We start from the raw sequence: 19,541 nt of genomic DNA, 5'->3' as shown, positions 1-19,541 counted from the left end.
GAAATTTTATTAACTTACTCTTTATCTAAGAAAGCTTAGAAATTGAAAAGTATACCACACTGTTTCTCAGTTTTTCCTCAAAACGTTACACACACACACACACACTCACCCATGTTATATAAAACATGTGAATTAATTGTGCTTATAGAAGGTCCACGTGTTATCATTAGTTACAGTGGCAAACAGTATTAGCCTTCATAATGGGGTGACTGAGACAAATGTTACGCAAATGCCAGCATCATCGCTTTCTATGAAAAATAACGGACTCATGACCTCTCTGCTCTTGGTCCCCTAAAATACTTTCCTCTTTCCCAAAACTCCTTTCTCACCTGCTCCCAGTCCAAAGGCTGTCATTTATTCACTCAGTGAAATGCAAAATGATTATGGTGATTAAAAGCTCATTATGACCTTGCAGAAATACATAAATATGATCAGCACCAAATGCAGAGCTCAGTGACTGAATTAACCACTGCATGTTCTAGACTTACAGGGTCACTATCCTTTGCTGAGCACACATTAATCAAGCCTGAGGCTGAATAGTCTTCCCTTCACAAAGTCATTGTTCTAGCAATGTTTAATAATATTACACATTAGAGACAAACATTTTCATAAAGAAATATGTCAGACTCAGTGGTTTTCCGATAGGTGTTCATACAGTGTATTTTTTTCTCTTTTAGGTACCACATACTTTACTAATATTTTATAATGCACATTTATTATATTATTAAAAAGTTTTTTAAAAATTGCCAAAATTTAAAGTCAATATTATTTTATATTTTCTCATCATCTTCTCCTTTTATCCTCATTATTACTTGCCAGCAAATATATGCTTATTTTCATATGTAGTAATTGTATACATATATATGATTCTGTTATGGATTTTTATTGTTAAATAATCAATCACCAACTCTGCTGTTATATAAATTTAACCTTACAGAGCAGACTATATTCTTTATTTTTATTTTAAGACATTAAGAATTTCTGTTGTATATAATGTCATTATATCTTGACACCTGTTTATAGAGGTGCCTAGAAACTGACTACATACTGCAGCTGAAATGTGTTTCTCTGGAGAAAAATCATAGATGAAGTATGGTGTATATACGGTATGTCTATGTTTAAAGGTAAATGTGAGCAATGAGACTTGTGTTTATTTTTTTTCATATCCAAGTTCAGTCATTCTGGGATTCTGTACATAATATTTTCCTGCAAAACATGAATTTGATTCAATTCTATTAATAAGAGGTTTGTCTGTTTCATCTTGAGGTTTGCAGATTTTTCCATTATGAATTATTAGTATTGGGATAAAGCAAGAAGTCACTAATATCTCTTTTACACTTCAAATACAGATTATACTTGTTTCATGTATATGTTTATGTCTACATATATGTTATATATATGTCTTTATTATGGCTACTATTTTTGAAAATTTATTATGCGTTAGATATGAGAACAATCATTTTATATATTTAACCTCTTTTACTTTCCAGGAAGATTGATTTTTTAACCTTTAGAGATCACATTTATTGAGCAAACTATGTATATTCACTAGGGTTTTCAACTTGGGTTTTAGAAGCACAAAGTTTAGATCTTGTTTACTTAACTTGCCTAAGGTCATATAGCTAGAAATAGGTAAAGCAGATTTTCAAACACAGATGTGTTTAACATTGAATCTTGTACTTTTAGCCACTTTATAATTTGCCATTTGGTAAGAACCCCACAGTTGTTAGATAGAAGTTTTTATAACAGTTACTAATATTTACAGAGCTCTTAATCTTTTTTTAAAAAATTTTTATTTTTACTTTATTTTACTTTACAATACTGTATTGGTTTTACCATACATTGACATGAATCCACCACGGGTGTACATGCGATCCCAAACATGAACCCCCTCCCACCTCCCTCCCCAATCTTTTGATGTTTTTAATCTTCCCAGCAATGTTCCAATTAAAATATTTAGTCCCATTTTAGTGATGAGGAAATTGAATCCACCAAAAGGTTAAATGAAGTGCTCTAGGTTTAATAAGTAACTCAGATATGAATTTGAATATGTCTTAAATATGGTTGTCTATACCATGAAGGCTTCCCTGGTGGCTCATATGGTAAAGAATCTTCCTGCAGTGCAGAAGACCCAGGTTTGATCCCTACATCAGAAAGATACCCTGGAGAAAGAAATGGCTACCCACTCCATTATCCTTGCTTGGAGAATTCCATGGACAGAGGAGCCTGGCAGGCTACAGTGTATGGGGTCCAGACACGACTGAGTGACTAGACTTCAACCATGAAGGCAAATTTGTGTACTATCTGATGATGTTTTACTGTGCTCTTCCAAACCCTCTTCAAAGGGAAAAACATAAAAGGAAAAAATAAATCAGTCACTTTAATTATTGAAAATCATTTTCTAGGTCTTTTCTGTTTCCATTGTATTTAGTTTCTATCCACATTATTTCTGAACTAGACCACTGCAGTCGTGTCAGTTCCATCCAGAAAATATTTGTTTACTGAACTCATTCTGTGCAAGCATTGTATATGGTGCTGCTGCTAAGTCACTTCAGTCGTGTCCGACTCTGTGCGACCCCATAGATGGCAGCCCACCAGGCTTCCTCATCCCTGGGATTCTCCAGGCAAGAACACTGGAGTGGGTTGCCATTTCCTTCTCCAAGGCATGAAAGTGAAAAGTGAAAGTGAAGTTGCTCAGTTGGGTCCAACTCTTCACAACCCCATGGACTGCAGCCTACCAGGCTCCTCTGTCCATGGGGTTTTCCAGGCAAGAGTACTGGAGTGGAGTGCCACCACCTTCTCCAGTATATGACGCTAGCAACACTGAAATAAATAGATTCAATTCCCATTTTCAGGGCAAGGAGAGCATATACATCAGGCTGTAGCAGATGTTATAATAAGGTTATTTTTTCAAAATGTGCTATACAAGGAAAGAAGAGAAAATGAGTAATACTGAACTGGGTATAACGGTTTGAGAGTGAATGTCATCTGAGCTGTAATTCGCAGAATAAACTACAGATTTTCACAGGCAAAAGCAGAAGAAAGGGACATTCCAACAGAAAACAGCATGAACAAAAAAGAACTGAAGGCGTGACAATGCAGGCTTTAGTTGAATAGTGCCTAGAGAGTAGAGAGGATTGCTCTGTGATGAAACTAGAGGGGCAATTAGAACTGGACTATCACCATGCTGCAGGATGATGGGCAGCAGAGTGTGAATTCTCAGAGCCAGATGACTTAGGTGCAAACTCTGATTTTATCTTTTACCAGCTGTTTGAGCTTGAGATATGTACTTGCCTCTCTGTGCTTCAATCTTCCCTGTAAATGGTGAGGATAGTATTTGCTGAAAGCAGCATCCCACTGAAGCACTTGGAACAGTGTGTGGCACATAATAAATATACCCAACGTTAGGTATCAGATGTTTTCATATATACTTTCAGTTCCAACTGTCAGTACAAACCCTGTGTAGTGGACAGAAACTGTCCTGCATAAAGTTTAGTACAGGTCCTGACCACAACAGACATCCATAAAAGGTTAGTGACATGAGACATTAGGAAAATTCAATACTGTGGATGCTTTCTTTTTATTGCTTAATTCTCTTGCAAAACTATTTCAAGGTATAAAGCTAAAAGAAAAATGAAGCTTCTAACATTATGGAGAATATAATACCATTTAATGTATATATATATACATACATACACACACACACACATGACCTATACTAAAATGCTGGAAGACTATATCTCAAATTTTTAAGCTACTAACTATGGGTAGTATAATTTATTTTATTTATTTAACAGTGTGTGCTAACTATGTGCTATGTACTGTTCTAAGCTCTCTGCAAATGTTAATTCACTAATCCCCTTAGTAACTCAATAAGGTAGGTTTTATGTATGTATCCATTATACAGATAAGAAAAGTGAGGCACGGAGAAGTAATGACACTGTTTTTTTGTTGCTCTCTATGAGGTCTTCTGTGCCGTCAAAGATTTTTGTGTTGAACAGGTATTAGTTGTATAATTTCAAAATAGATGTTTTTAAAAAATATGTCTTGGAGCTCAGATTAATAGGGCTTTAAAAATATGACTCTTCATGGTCCATACTACATTTTTTCCTCTTGGTCTGTGGAATGTATCAAGGTATTTTGATATATTTATTGCTAAAGAAAATACATTTTCAAGTAGTTTAGGGTCCTCTGGTCACAGAAACATGGAAATTGATATTCTACAATTAATAAATCAAGTTTGACATTGTGCATATGTAATGTATATAGGTCTAAATATATGCAACCCTGCTTAATTTTTTTAATGATCTCTTACAGTATTTGCTTAGCACATTCATTATATCCTATCTCATTGGATATGTTTGACAGCATGTGCTATTGTTTAGGACTCAATTATTTATACTATTAATAAAATATCAACATTTGGAAATAAATGGAGCATGTAGGAATGTAAATAAATAGGGGCAGAAAGGGAAATTGGGAGGTAAGTTATACTCTCTTTAGCTGAGGTAGAAAATAAGCTATATTGCTACCATGATATTTTATTTATAAACATTAGTTTATTATATAGTACTATTGTGATATTACCTTGGGTCAAATTTCAAATTATATTGAATTCTTTTCTAATGAATGAGCATTATTTTTATAATTTTAATTAAAATTTCATACATAAAAAACATGAAGAAGCAAAGGATGTTGGTATGCTTTTTGATTGCTATAGAAGTAGGAAGTCTGTTACTAGATTATGCTTTTATTAGAAGACAACTAATATAATATTTTAAAGTAAAACATTAATTTAACCACCATATATCTTTAAAATTATACATAATGAATTTATAAATTTAGTAAGCTAAAGGCATTAATAACTCATTATCCAGTATGTCCTACTCCCAACATGAGACAAAGACTTGGAATAGATTCCCATGCTTACTGCTTCCCTTTCTGTTTTTTCCAGATCTTGTTTAAATTTTATGAAGTGCCTAGATACAGATCTGGGCACTAGAGATAATGACACTTACTACCTGGCATTTCCAACCACTAAAAAGGCAGTGAAATAAGTTCTAGAGGGTTTCAAGTGCACACACAGGGAAGGGCAGCTAGCCTAGTTCTCAGTGGCAACAGAAGATTCTCCAGAGAAGTGACATCTGAATTGTCATTTGAAAGGGTGTGCAGATGATTCCAAGGCGAAAAAGATGGGAAGGTAATTGTTCCTTGGAAGAAAAGCTATGACAAACCTAGACAGCATATTAAAAAGCTGACTAAGGTACATATAGTCAAAGCCATGGTTTTTGCAGTAGTCATGTTTGGATGTGAGAGTTGGACTATAAAGAAGGCTAAGAGCTGTAGAATTGATGCTTTTGAACTTTGGTGCTGAATAAGACACTTGAGAGACCCCTGGACTGCAAGGAGATCAAAACAGTCAATCCTAAAGGAAGTCAATCCTGAAGGTAGGACAATACTGAAGCTCAAGTTCCAATACTTAGGCCACCTGATGTGAAGAGCTGACTCGTTAGAAAAAACCCTGATGCTGGGAAAGACTGAAGGAAGGAGAAGGGCATGACAGAGGATGAGATGGTTGGAGGGCATTACCAACTCAAAGGACATGAGTTTGAGCAAGTTCTGGAGATGGTGAAGGACAGGGAAGCCTGGAGTGATGCAGTCCATGGGGTCACAAAGCATTGGACATGACTAAATGATTGAACAAAAACAAATCAAACAAGAAGGCAGTCAGCTGAAGCCTGTACCAACAGCTGAAAGAGGGAAAGGGTACAACTTGTTTGAATCTCAGTATCACTGAAATAAACAGGGGAAAAGTTAACAGAAGACCTAACATAGCTGCCACCAGATCTATCAAATTTTTCAGAAATACCCCACCTGCGATGAATTTTTCTTTGTCTTTTGTGTGTATCCTTAGCATTTATCATAATCTCCCTGGAGAGGTGGCGTTTCATCAACTAAAAGCAAAAGGTCTAGAGCCATATGTGCTTGAGCCAGACAGAGGCCTCTCACTGGTTAGTAGTGCAGCTTTGGGTGAATTCTTCATTCTCTCAGTGATTCAGTTTATCTATCTTAAAAATGAGGATGATGACAAGGTCCATCTTGTAGCACTGTCACAAGGATTAAATCACAACTCTTAGAATAGCACCCAGCCCGGTCTATCAGGTATTGGCTAATATTAGTTGATAATTACTGTATATATGTCATGTCATCTCTAGGATATTGTAGAGACTCTTAAAGTTAGGAATTCCACTTTAATCACTGCTGGTTTCTTCATAAGATCTAACTGATTTGTACAAATTAAAATAATCAGTGCCTGCATTAAAAAAATGAAATATTAAGTAATTAAATGATATTTATTTCAAGAGATCCAAAAGATTCTTAAATATTTGGTTTCATGAGAAGTATAATTAAAACACATTGTTTGTTCTACAGAACTTCTATTTAACTATCATTCTACCACTAGTATCTTGACTTAAAAAATTGTTTATAAGAACCTCACATGTATTAAGTGAGATGAATTTGTCAACATTCTCCTATCTTGCAAAAAACAGAACATACATTTGAAATTTAGTTTGATTTTTATTTCCTAGGACCCAACAATGTTGGCTCTACTACAGTTACCTCTGCTATATATATTAACTGGCTGTTTGGCAAAATATAAAGATATTCATGGATGACATCACACCATGATAAAACTATGTAAAGACATAAGCATGTATTAATGGCGTCATCTAAAGACCTTTAATTATAATAAAGCAAATAGCAGAGCATTTCTTCCTTGCCAAAGGGAGAAAGGAATTAAATGACCTGGCTAATATCCTTAAGAAAATCAACATTTTTTGGAAAGAGAATGTGCAAAGGAATCTAAATTCTATATATTCTGCCTGTGGCAGTTTGTATGAATGGAAAAAAAAATTAAACAAAGAACAATTAAATACAGTAACTGTAGCCCAGGATATTATTGTGACTAAAGGTGAGACATGTTTATATATGCATCCATGGGAAAAATCTCTACATTAGAGAATTAAAAGAAAATCGTTTACTTCATGTAAAATTATTGGAATAATAGCTTCAGGGAACCAAAAAAATGTCCTTTTTTTACAACATTAAGCTTCATTCTACTATTGGTTTCCAAGAAGGCAACTGCAATATACTCTTTTGAATGTTCTTTCACATTTTTCTGGATTTTTTCCTTTCTGATTTTGGTCCACAAATCCTGTGGGTAGCAAATATGCTCCAGTGAGCTCCTGTCCATTTTGAATTTTCTCTTAAAGGTGAATTATGAAACTGAAACAATAAAATCCTGAGCTGAGTCACTCCTGATAAGCACTCTTGCCAAAACACCATCTGGTGATACCTGAAGATCTTCTGTGGCCCTGCCTTATGGCAGGCTTTTTCAGAACCTTGTATTGATACCTAAATTGAATCAATAAATATAAAATTTAAGTTTCACACTTCTTCTTCCACAAGGAAAAGTCTGAGACAAGAGGTGAAATGAATATAAGCTTCATTATAAATGTTAAATGTAGCAAACAGATCTTACATGCTGCAAGCATGGCAAAAATAAACAAATAAAAACAACGAAAATCATTAAATGACTTGTGCACTTTAAGAGTTGCTCCATCTTAAAAATAATATTCAAGAATAATTTAATGTGTCCATTTCAGCAAGCTATTTGTAGAAATAGATACAGATTTATTCCTTGACTCTGTATATGAAATCTCACCTAAAGGAATACATTTGTAAAAGTGTCGCACACTGAACACTTACTTATGCTTATATCCGTCTTGATTTTGTTTCTGGGGTTATTTTTAATCAACAAAGATACCAGTCATTACTGGTGATTTATACCTCTGGAATGTACTGGCTAACCATAACCCTTTGCCGAGAATCTTTCTTTGGAAAAGCCCACATTGTATCTGGGAGCTACTCCAGACACTTGAATTATCATTATTTTAGCAGCATGCTGAGAATTCTGCAGGTTGGATCCACTTTGAACAGGGGTTATTACTAAAATCCATCATGAAAAGTGTCAGGGTGCAATAATAAAAGCAAAGCAGGAAATTTTCACCCAGTCAGGAATTCCTAAGTTACAGTGTTTAAGAGTTCCAATCACTTTGCATTTACATTTTTTGCCATATGTCCTGCAGAGGATTCAGAACACCAACACCCTTTGTCTTACTTTTGGCTGCACTTAAAGTACATGAATTCAAAGACCAAATATTTAAGTTTTGCATTTTTTTAAAGCACTCACTGTGGGATCTTTGCCAGCCATTTTGCACTCTTCGACTTTGATTGCAGATGCTGGCCAGAAAACCTGCTCAGAAAGGAAAACAAAGGTTGCGTAATCTCATTTGTACATATGACAGCCCAATGTTCTTCATTTACTTTATGCTAACAGATATTTTAAAGTTATTTCTATATTTATATTTCAAAATTATTCTTTCACTTATGAATTCAAGTTAATAAGGTTTTATTACTTTATTTTAGCAATTATGTTTTTGTTTCTCCCATGAATTTTTCCTTTAACAAGTCTTTCTATGATAAGTGCCCATTTACTAGTAGTACAATTTTTCAAATAAGGAAATTATTAAGATGCACAGTATAATGTGTTTTTCCCTCCTTCTGATTTACAGTACTCTTTGCACAACTGGTCATATCACAGTAAATTTATGTTCATATTGCTATCTCATTTTCTCCAGTAAACTACAGAGCTAGGCTGGTAGATTTACCTGAAACTATGTACTTCAACAGCTAAAATGACTCAAATAATGACTCTGTCTGACATTCTGTGACAGCATTCTAAGTTGCTGTAGCCTTGGATTAGGGCTGGTGAGGATGATTTTTTTTAATTGTCATGTTAAAATAATAAATTCAAAAGTCTCCTTGTTGTAACAAATTTATAATTAATCTACTTTTATTTCTTTACTCCAATGAACCTCATTTTATTTCCTTGCTGTGAAATATTTGGGTTGGTGCAGAAGTAATTGTGGTTTTGCACTGTTGAAATTTGCTGTTAAACATCAGAATATATTCATAAATAAATGTGGACATACTGTACATTTTAATGCACATTTTTGTTTTATGGTTTTTTTTGCTATGACTTATTACTTATTTTTTATTTTACATGTATTTTAGACTATGGAATGGAGAAGGAAATGGCAACCTACTCCAGTATTCTTGCCTGGAGAATCCCAGGGACAGAGGAGCCTGGTGGGCTGCTGCCTATGGGGTTGCACAAAGTCAGACATGACTGAAGTGACTTAGCAGCAGCAACAGACTATGGAAATAATATTAGACAAAAAGCAAATTTGAGTGATTTTCTTACTAAATTTCAGAATCAGTTGTAAAGCAGCAGAAACAACTTGCAACATCAACAATGCATTTGGCCCAGAAACTACTAATGGACATACAGTGCAGCGGTGGTTCAGGAATTTCTGCAAAGGAGACGAGAGCCTTGAAGATGAGGAGCAGGGTGCCTGGCCATCGCAAGTTGACAACTACCAATAGAGAGTCATCACTGCAAATTGACAGCGACCAACTGAGATCCATCATTGAAGGTGATCTTCTTACAACTACATAAGAAGTTGCTGAAGAACTCAACGCCAATCATTTTAAGGTTGTCTGGCATTTGAAGCAAACTGGAAAGGTGAAAAAGCTTGAGGGTGCCTCATGAACTCACCGCAAATCAAAAAAATTGTTGTCTTGAAGTGTCGTCTTCTCTTTTCTGTGCAACAACGACAAATCATTTCTTGATTAGATTGCAACATGTGATGAAAAGTGGGTTTTATATGACAACTGGTGATGACTAGCTCAGTAGCTGGACCGAGAAGCAGCTCCAAAGCACTTCCCAAAGCCAAACTTGCACCAAAAAAAAAAAAAAAAAGGTCATGAGGGTCATGGTCACTGTTTGGTAGTCTGCTGCTGGTCTGATCCACCACAGCTTTCTGAATCCTGGCAAAACCAATACATGTGAGAAATATGCTCAGCAAATCGATGAGATGCACTGAAAACCGTGACTCCTGCAGTCGACATTGGTCAAAGAAAAGGCCCAATTCTTCTCCACAACAATGCTTGACCACGTCACACAACCAATGCTTCAAAAGTTGAATGAATTGGGCTACAAAGTTTTGTTTCATCTGCCGTATTTACCTGATCTCTCGTCAACTGACTACAACTTCTTCAAGCAGCTAAACAACTTTTTGTATGGAAAATGCTTCCATAACCAGCAGGAGGCAGAAAATGTTTTGAAAGAGTTTGTTAAATCCTGAAGCAGAGGTTTTTATGCTACAAAAATAAACAAATTTACTTCTTGTTGGCAAAAATGTGTTGATTGTAATGGTTCCTATTTTGATTAATAAAGATATGTTGGAACCTAGTTTTAATGATTTAAAATTCATAGTCTGAAACCACAATTACATTTGCACCAACCTAGTACAATGAAATAGTTAACCCTTGAACAACTTGCTGGTTAGGGACACTGACCTTATATTCCAATTCCACATCTAAAGATTCAATCAACCATGTACTATATAGTATTTATAACCCTCAAAGATCTGCATGTAATTGGACCCATGCAGTTCTAATCCCTGCTGTACAGGCCACACTTGTTCACAGAACAGTGAATTTAATAACTGTGTTCCTTTCAAGGCTGTCTTGGACTACATACAGATGACAAGGTAGGTTATCCTTTAAACTAACCGTTTTTCATGCTATACTCCATGCTTCTCTTTTTTGCATTTGATGTATGTATACATAGGCAGGATTTTCTCACTTAGTTTCAAGTTTTAGATGGCTAAAACTATGAAAGTAGACATGGAGAACTGAATTTATTATATTTTCAGTCTTTGAAATAAGTACTTTCAACTATTTATTGACATGTGGCCTATTCTAATGAAATTCATAATTTTTTGTCATGTTTGAAAGTTTTAAAGAACAAGGCATCTAGGAATTCAGCACTGCCCTCATGAAAATGATAAACTTACACTCAAAGGTTCTTGACTTATGTTGTTAATATTCAAGGAAAGAATGTGATCTTTGCTGCCCACGTACATCCGGTCCTGATCTTCATCCATTAATAATATCCTGTAGTCTAAAGGGTGCTGGGATAGGCTGAAGTATTCAGATGTCTTGGTTTCTCGAAGCTCTGAAATGGTGAATACCACAAGCGAAAATTGAGAATCTTGATCTTATTATTTTAATGAAAATTATATTACTGAAATATTTACCAAAAAAAATCAAGATATATTTTCCTCTTACAACAAATTAATATTAAAACAGTTGTCTTATTGGATTTTTTAATTTATTGCCTTTATGGTGAATTAAAACATATATCAATAAATGCAATGTTAAATAGTAGTATTACTTGATTATAAAATTATACACATTTCATAAGATCTCAACTCAGTTTGTTAGTTTCTCATCAGTTCAAAACTAGTTAAGATAAATCAACTGAAAACAATTGAGTAGACTGAACAAAAACAAAAGCAATGACAGCGTAAATGTCCTCCTAGCTTCTCTTAATGTTTTATTGTTGGATTCAATATGTTCATCTTTTTAGGACTGTTATTTCCAACTTTAAATATTTATCATATACATATGTATCAAAAGTAAAACATGAATTTTCAAATGTTCTGAATTTTTAGATTTTCAGTATCTCAATGGTCAGTGACATATGTGCATTTACATTCTTGTACATTAAATATGTGTCTGTATAGCTAAATTTTCAATACAATGAATGTGCGTGACAATTGAAAAAATCAATAATCATTGTAGTAGGTTCAATTTTCTTGCCAGTCAAAATGCTCCTTTGCACAATTAAAGACTTTTCCACTCAAATGTTTCAAAAGTTGTTTGTTCTTTTGATTATGATCTTAAGAAAGTGATAAACTCTACAAAACCATCTGTTTTCACGCATTACTCTTTCAATGTTGAACTATTTCTAAATGTTAGTCATTGAACAGCAAATACATTTCGAGAAATTCTCATAGGGCTGTGATTTGACTTAAAACAAAATTAAACATTCTATGAATTCTTATCGGCAGCCATGAACTTTATTCTGTGAACATTCAGGCTCAAGTGTGAAGACAGAGAACAACAAAGTTAACCTGTTTTCTGGGCACACCAGTTCAGAATGCTTGTCATAATATCTTTCAAGTGGTTTTATATCTAGCCAATGATCTAAAAATACTGTGGGAACAGAATAGTGATTATGAAGCCAGACTGTGGCACCAAACTTCCTGTGACATTGAGCAATTTACTGCACCTCACTGTGTCTTAATTGCTTCATTGGGAAAAAATAACAATAATGGTATGCTCTACTGAGAGTCTATATGAAAATCAATAGAATTGATACTGTAAATATATATCTGAAATGAGTAACAAGCTATTCAATTATAATAATCTTTACTGTTTGTCTGAATAATCTGAATTACTAGTTATAGGAAAGCATGAAATTAGGAAAAAAAGATGCAAATTTTCCTATTTTTTTCTTTTTCTTTCTTTTTTAATTTAAAAAGCTAGATTCCTAAAATTACTAACACATTCTCTTAAATCATAGTCTCTGACATTCTGTCCACTCAGTGACAGTAAAGTGCAAGATTTTTTTAATGTGGAAAGAACCATTAACAACTCAGTAAAGTATTTCAGAAGAATCTTAAGAAGTAAATCATGAGAGAAGACAAGAACAAAAGATATTGAAAGACCATTTAAATAAGAGACTCAGATAACAGATCTTTGGAAGTAACAGACATTAGGGTGTAGCATGCTAACCTAGTTACTGAGCCTCACTAGATATCACAGACAGCCAAGTGATGCAGCTGGCAGTCCTGGTGTAACAGGCCTGGAGACTGAAACACCTTCTTTCATGAGCAGAGTGAAAAAGAGTGGGGAGATGTCATTCAGGAAGAAAAGTCAGTCCTTGCTAGATGAGAGGTTATTGTTGAAATAGAAAAAAAAAAAATCCAAGACTTCAGAACATGGGAGAATATAAAATACAACAAATGTCACTCAAAGGGTGGAGAAGACACATTCTGCTTAAATTTGCCTAAAATCCAGAGCGTTTAATAAAACTTGCTTTTCACCCTATGGAGCAGATTCATGATTTCGCAATTTCCCTCTTAAAACATCATTTGTAGGGTTCCAGTTGGGTGCAGGATCGGAGAAGGCAATGACACCCCACTCCAGTACTCTTGCCTGGAGAATCTCATGGACGGAGGAGGGTGGTGGGCTACAGTCGATGGGGTCGCTGAGAGTCCGACACGACTGAGCAACTGCACTTTCACTTTTCACTTTCATGCACTGGAGAAGGAAATGGCAATCCACTCCAGTGTTCTTGCCTGGAGAATCCCAGGGACGGGGGAGCCTGGTGGGCTGCCGACTATGGGGTCGGACAGAGTCGGACATGACTGAAGCGACTTAGCAGCAGCAGCAGGATAGATTTTCAACAAACACCTCATGAATAAGAAACTCTCCAGTGAAACACATGGACTAAGTAAAATGCAACTGAGTGGGTCGCATCTGGGATCTAACTACCAGAGTCTGAATGTTGGCCCTGCCATTTCATTTATCGATATACTTGGCAAGTGCCTTTACCCCTCTAGACTCCAGTGTTTTCACCGGTTAAGTCAAGACAATAATAGTTCCTACATCACAGGGGGATTGTGAGGTTTAAATAGTTAATATGCATCAAGTGCTTAAAAGAGTATCTGTCTTATGGTGACGTGGGTTACATGGGTTATGTATTATTATGACTTGGGACAAGACATCAAGCTTCAGCCAGACAAGTAAGAAGGACAATTTGTTACACAGGGAGCAAATATGGAGGGACCACACTGTCTGATTTATATTTATTTATATATATATATATATAAGATTTCTGCTTTTCCCATGCAGAATCTACTCAACTTATTTGAGCAGGACTGTAAAATAATAAACTATCTTTAAGAATAATAATTTGAGTGTGCAGGATAATTTGGGGGCATGTGAGACTGGAAAACTAGGAGATGCTGTTCCAGCTATGATGTTAATAAAGATCTGACATGCCAGAAATAGATGTGAGGGATACTTGAAAGGATTTGGAATGATTTTATATGAAGCTGGCCCTTAGGTATAAGGAAGAGGCAATCATCTTCCAAAGCTGTAAACTAAGAACAGGATGAATTGAACATGGCCTTTACTACTTTTGAGGGATTTGAGATGGAAATTTCTTTGGTAAAGAGATTGAGTGTTGATAGATTCAATTCAAACCAAAGCAGAAATATTCCAGAAGCATGTAAAATTTAGATAACTAGTTTCCCATCAGGAATATAAAATCTTCAGGGAGAGACCTTCAGTTCCTCTCATGGATGATATGCAATTCTGAGAGTATACAGGTCTGAAGAAGTTCCGGGTAGAAGCTCTGAAGAAGAGTAAATATAAGTGAAAAGCAAAGAACAGACACACATTGACTGTTAGATCCAAAAAGAGTAGCTCTGTAATCAAAATTCAAAGTGTGTCTTGAAGTATTGAAGCAACGTGATATTATGGAAAAAGTACAGAACTGGAGTCACACAGTTCTGAGGTGAAATCCCAGTTGCATCACTTACTAATCTGTTTTAAAAAAAAAAATCAAAAAACAAATTACCTCTTTTCTCCCGGGTTTTGATGTTCTCATCTACATACTGGTTATGTCAATACATAGTTCAAAGCTGCACTAGCACACGGTAGAGGATCAGTGTGCTCATTTCTGCAGGAAAGATCAGTGACCCTCTGTCTAACAGACAGTTTCTTTTTCTTTCCTGTTGGCAGAACTGGTCTGAGCCAACTACACTGGATCCCCTAGAAAGCTAGTGTCTAAAATGTGGCCACATGACTAGTTCTGACCCAACAGACACAGAGAAAGTCTTCTGCAAAGTTACTGGAAGAGGGTCTTGGGTCTTAAAACTGACACAAAAGAGAGGTGCCTTCTTTTTCTGCCTCTGGATATTGGCATGTAAGCACAATTTTTCAGCAGTTGCTGCCACCAAAAAGACTGTTTTCTGAGAATGCAGAAATTAAAAAAAAAAAAAAAACACCACACTTAAGTTCTCTAAGAAATCATTTAATGCCCTAACTAGCCCTAGAACTGCTCTATTACAGGACTACTTCTCTCGTTTTTTGGCCATACTGCATGGTATGCAGGATTTTATTCCCGAACCAGGGATGGAAACTGCCCCCCATGCTGTGGAGGCTCTGAGTCTCAACCACTGGCCCAGGGAAGTCTAAGGACTACTTCTGTTACATATGATTAAAGAAAAAAACAATCCTTGAATTTTTTAAGGCACCTTGAGTTTCCAGTGTTCACAGCCCCTAACACCTTCTCACTCTTCATACCATGGTTTGTTGAGTTTGGGTATTTTTTTTTTCTCAAAATATTCTTCATTTTTTCTTTCTTTTTGCCTTATTTTCCTAATCTATACTGAAATAAAACCGAGAGTGTTTATAAAACTGAGCTGGGAAAACAGCCTCAACCAAATTTTATTTGCAAGTAACGAACAATGGCAGTTCTCTTTACCTATTTCATTAGAAAACAATCAATTTCTTGCATTAAATTCAAATACCAGAGAGAGCAATAACTGCATTAACTTAAGACTTTTCTGGTCCAAGGATTTTATCTCTTTTTGTGGGCCATAAAGCTATCTTCAAATTTAATTACCTGTAGCTCATTGACAGTTGACAGCTGTTAAACAAGGAAGATTTACTTTAGAGGTACCTCTGTTAGAAGCCTAAAAGCTGAGGTTATTTTTTTAAACTCTATTTAAATTGCTGTTAGTTAGCCAAAATTGAACTTTGGTGCCTGGGAAAAACTAAAAAAAAATATAAACAAACATTTTTTTTTTCCCCTTAAAGAATAAAGAGAGGAGTTCAAAGCATCCAGAATTTTTATCTATAAAAAGAACAAAGAATTCATCATTTTGACTTAACACAGACCCAACTTAAGTCAACGAATGATTCAATAATTTGACCACAGTTACAGAAAATAACTGATACAATGATTTGGCAACAGTGAGAGAAGGAAATCACAATTATTAGTCTCTCTTCTAAACAAGTCAAAGAATAGCACTGTCCTGCATCTGTCTCTTTATATCTTAACAATTATGTCATCCTTTTTACAGCATTGGAAGTATATCCAGTTGAACTGTTTCTCAGGACACGTTCAACTGATTCAGAAGGAACTTTGAGAATAAGTGCTATTAGAAAATGCAGTGGCACCACAAAGGGCAGTATAGGTCTCTAAGTCCCTGGGAAGATCTCCTGGGAAACAGTATTAAAACAAACAAACAGCCACAACAAAACCTGCACGTTTCTAGTTTGAATCCACATTACTGTAGAGTTCAAGGGTAGAAAATTACTCTAATGTCTTCCATGCCAGGGAGGGAAAATTTGTAGCATTATATGCTTACCTGGAATTCCTGTTTTGATATGGAAACCACTGTGAGCCTTAAGAATTTAACCAAGGCTGGGAGAACAAGAAGTTTCCCCAAAATATAAACTCTAGCAATATAAATTTCTAGAACCACTTGAATATCATCAACATCTTACTATACCAATTAAAACATAGTTTTATTTACAGAATGTATTCTCTCTGTTAACAACACTCTTTCCCTAACCATATTAAGAATTGCCCTTTGTATTCTGGGCTTCCCTTGTGGCTCAGCTGGTAAGGAATCCGCATGCAATGCCGGAGACCTGGGTTGGGAAGATCCCCTGGAGAAGGGAAAGGCTACTCACTCCAGTATTCTGACCTGGAGAATTCCATGGACTATACAGTATGTGGGGTCACAAAGAGTCGGACACGACAGAGTGACTTTCACTCTGTACTCTGTTAGCGATCTTAACAGTTCCAAGATGACTAAGTCAATAAGAACTTATTCCTGTGATGTGGAATGTGATCTTGGTGGAGGAAAGATGGGAAAGTCTAGGATTCTCTTCTATCAATAATATATATCTGTTAAACTACTAAGTAGAGGAACTTATTCCCTCAGAATACTATCTCATCTTTCAGGCTATTATAAATTTCAAAACAAACAAAAGATTGCTTGATTGAAAAATCAACTCTTAGGAGTCTCTTTATGAAAAGCATATGCAACAGTCATTTAAAATTATATTTAATAGTTCATGATGTTATTAATTTATATATTCAATGCATATTTATTGAGCCCTTATCACAGCACATGCTCACTCCTTGGAAGGAAAGTTATGACCAACCTAGACAGCATATTAAAAAGCAGAGACATTACTTTGCCAACAAACATCCATCTAGTCAAGGCTATGGTTTTTCCAGTGGTCATGAATGGATGTGAGAGTTGGACTGTGAAGAAAGCTGATTGCTGAAGAATTGATGCTATGGAACTGTGGTGTTGGAGAAGACTCTTGAGAGTCCCTTGGACTGCAAGGAGATCCAACAAGTCCATCCTAAAGGAGATCAGTCCTGGGTGTTCATTGGAAGGATTGATACTGAAGCTGAAACTCCAATACTTTGGCCACCTTATGTGAAGAACTGCCTCATTGGAAAAGACTCTGGTGCTGGGAGGGATTGGGGGCAGGAGGAGAAGGGGACGACAGAGGATGAGATGGCTGGATGGCATCACCGACTCAATGGACATGAATTTGGGTAAACTTCGGGAGTTGGTGATGGACAGGGAGGCCTGGCGTGTTGCAGTCCATGAGGTCGCAAAGAGTCGGATATGACTGAGAGACTGAACTGAACTGAACTATCATGGCATACTACATATCTGTTCACAAAAGAGGACACTAATATGAAAATATCAAGCCTCTATGACAATTATAAATCTTGCCTTGTTCTTGTTGTTTTTCAGTCACTAAATGGGGTATGACTCTGCAGCTCCACAGATTGCAGTATGCCAGGCTCCCCTGTCCTTCACTATCTCCCTGAGTTTACTCAAATTCATGTCCATTGACTCGGTCATGTTCTCCAACCATCTTATCCTCTGTCGCCCAAGTCTTCTTTGACATTCGCTCTTTCCCAGCATCAGGGTCTTTTCCAATGAGTCGGCTCTTTCCATCAGGCGGCCAAAGTACTGGAGCTTCAGCTTCAGCATTAGTCCTTCCAATGAATATTCAGGATTGAATAAAGGAAATTTAGCACTGACTGGCTTGATCTTCTTGCAGTCCGAGGGATTCTCAAGAGTCTTCTTTAGCACCACAATTTGAAAGCATAAATTCTTCAGCCCACTCAGCTGTCCTTATAGTCCAACTCTCATATCTGCACATGACTCCTGGAAAAACCACAGGTTTGACAATACGGACCTTTTTTTGGCAAAGCGATGTCTCTGCTTTTTAATATACTACCTAAGTTTGTTGCAGCTTTCCTTCCTTCCTCCTAAAGAGCAAGCATCTTTTAATCTCATGGCTGCAGTCACCGTCCACAGTGATTTTGGAAAACAAGGAAATGAATTTTGTCACCTCTTCCACTTTTTCCCCTTCTGTTTACCTTGAAGTGATGGGACTGGATGCCACGATCTGTTTTTTTTGTTTTTGTTTTTTTTTTTTAAATGTTGAGTTTTAAACCAGCTTTTTCACTCTTCTCTGTTAATTTTGTTTGGTTAAGTCCACCATGACAGTTTCCTTACCACAAACCTCACCTCACCTATCTGCAGAATGCACACCAACAGATTTTAAAGAAAATCCTTAGCATATCTTTTACTTTCAGGACATTGCTACTCAGAAAACAATTTCCTCTCCTAATTGTCTTATCTCAGAAGAATTTTAAGTAGAGTGCTCTTAAGTGACCCATTCTCTCCTGGAGGCTTACTATCTCGAAACTAGGATAGAAATTGAACTTCACCTACCCCTTTAGGACAAACAGGCAGATAAAGATAAGAGCACTGAAACTTCAGCAGGCTGACACTACAGTTCCTAATTTCTACGGCAAAGAGAGACCAGAAGGAATGTAGTAAAAGTTCATTTGTTCAAAAATAATAGTCCCAAATAGCTACCATTTGTGGGATTAACGGTAGGAGAAATTAACTATTCTGGGTACTTAAGAAGCTTATTCCCATTTGAAACCTTTGTGTTAGGCTTTAATACTATTCCTCTCCATATTTAAGGAAACTAAACTTCAGTTAATTTGAGCAATCTAACCAAGGCCAAATAGTAATGAATACTGATAGAAGAGGCCAGAACCAGGAATCAAAGCATGGTGGGTTCCTTCGTCTGTGAAGTCAGTCAGACACCCTTTTGTTTTTCAAAGGAGCCTGACAACTTAAACACTTATTTATTGGGTTTTTATCTTGCTCTTGACCTGCACATGAGTCTGTGTGTTACCTAGTCCAAGTCTGGTCTGCTTGCAACATGCCAGGCCAATTAAATGAGAGATGAAGTATTGAGGCAAGGGATATGACTTTATTCAGAAAGTTGGCTGAACAATAAGATGGCAGACTAATGTCACAAAATAATCATCTCACAGGGAAAAGATATATTCAACTGAATGCACAGTTCCAGAGAGTAGTAGGCAGAGATAAGAAAGAATTCTTAAGTGAACAATGCAAAGAAATAGAAGA

At 36.0% G+C, this 19,541-nt stretch overlaps 1 protein-coding gene across 1 annotated transcript in view; it reads right to left on the bottom strand.

Annotated features, from left to right (window-relative positions):
* SEMA3C (semaphorin 3C) overlaps positions 1-19,541 on the bottom strand; it is a 205,335-nt gene that overhangs the window by 80,647 nt on the left and 105,147 nt on the right. The window contains exons 3-4 of the mRNA XM_004007807.5: positions 10,986-11,146; positions 8,255-8,317 (exon numbers count right to left, since the gene is read on the bottom strand). Coding sequence (XP_004007856.2) covers positions 8,255-8,317; positions 10,986-11,146 — 224 coding nt within the window. The remainder of the gene's footprint in view (positions 1-8,254; positions 8,318-10,985; positions 11,147-19,541) is intronic.

Source organism: Ovis aries, chromosome 4 (genome assembly GCF_016772045.2).
Source record: "Ovis aries strain OAR_USU_Benz2616 breed Rambouillet chromosome 4, ARS-UI_Ramb_v3.0, whole genome shotgun sequence".
NCBI classification, from domain to species: Eukaryota; Metazoa; Chordata; class Mammalia; order Artiodactyla; family Bovidae; genus Ovis; species Ovis aries.
Note: the sequence above shows the minus strand (reverse complement) of the source record. Positions and strands in the feature narration are given on the sequence as shown.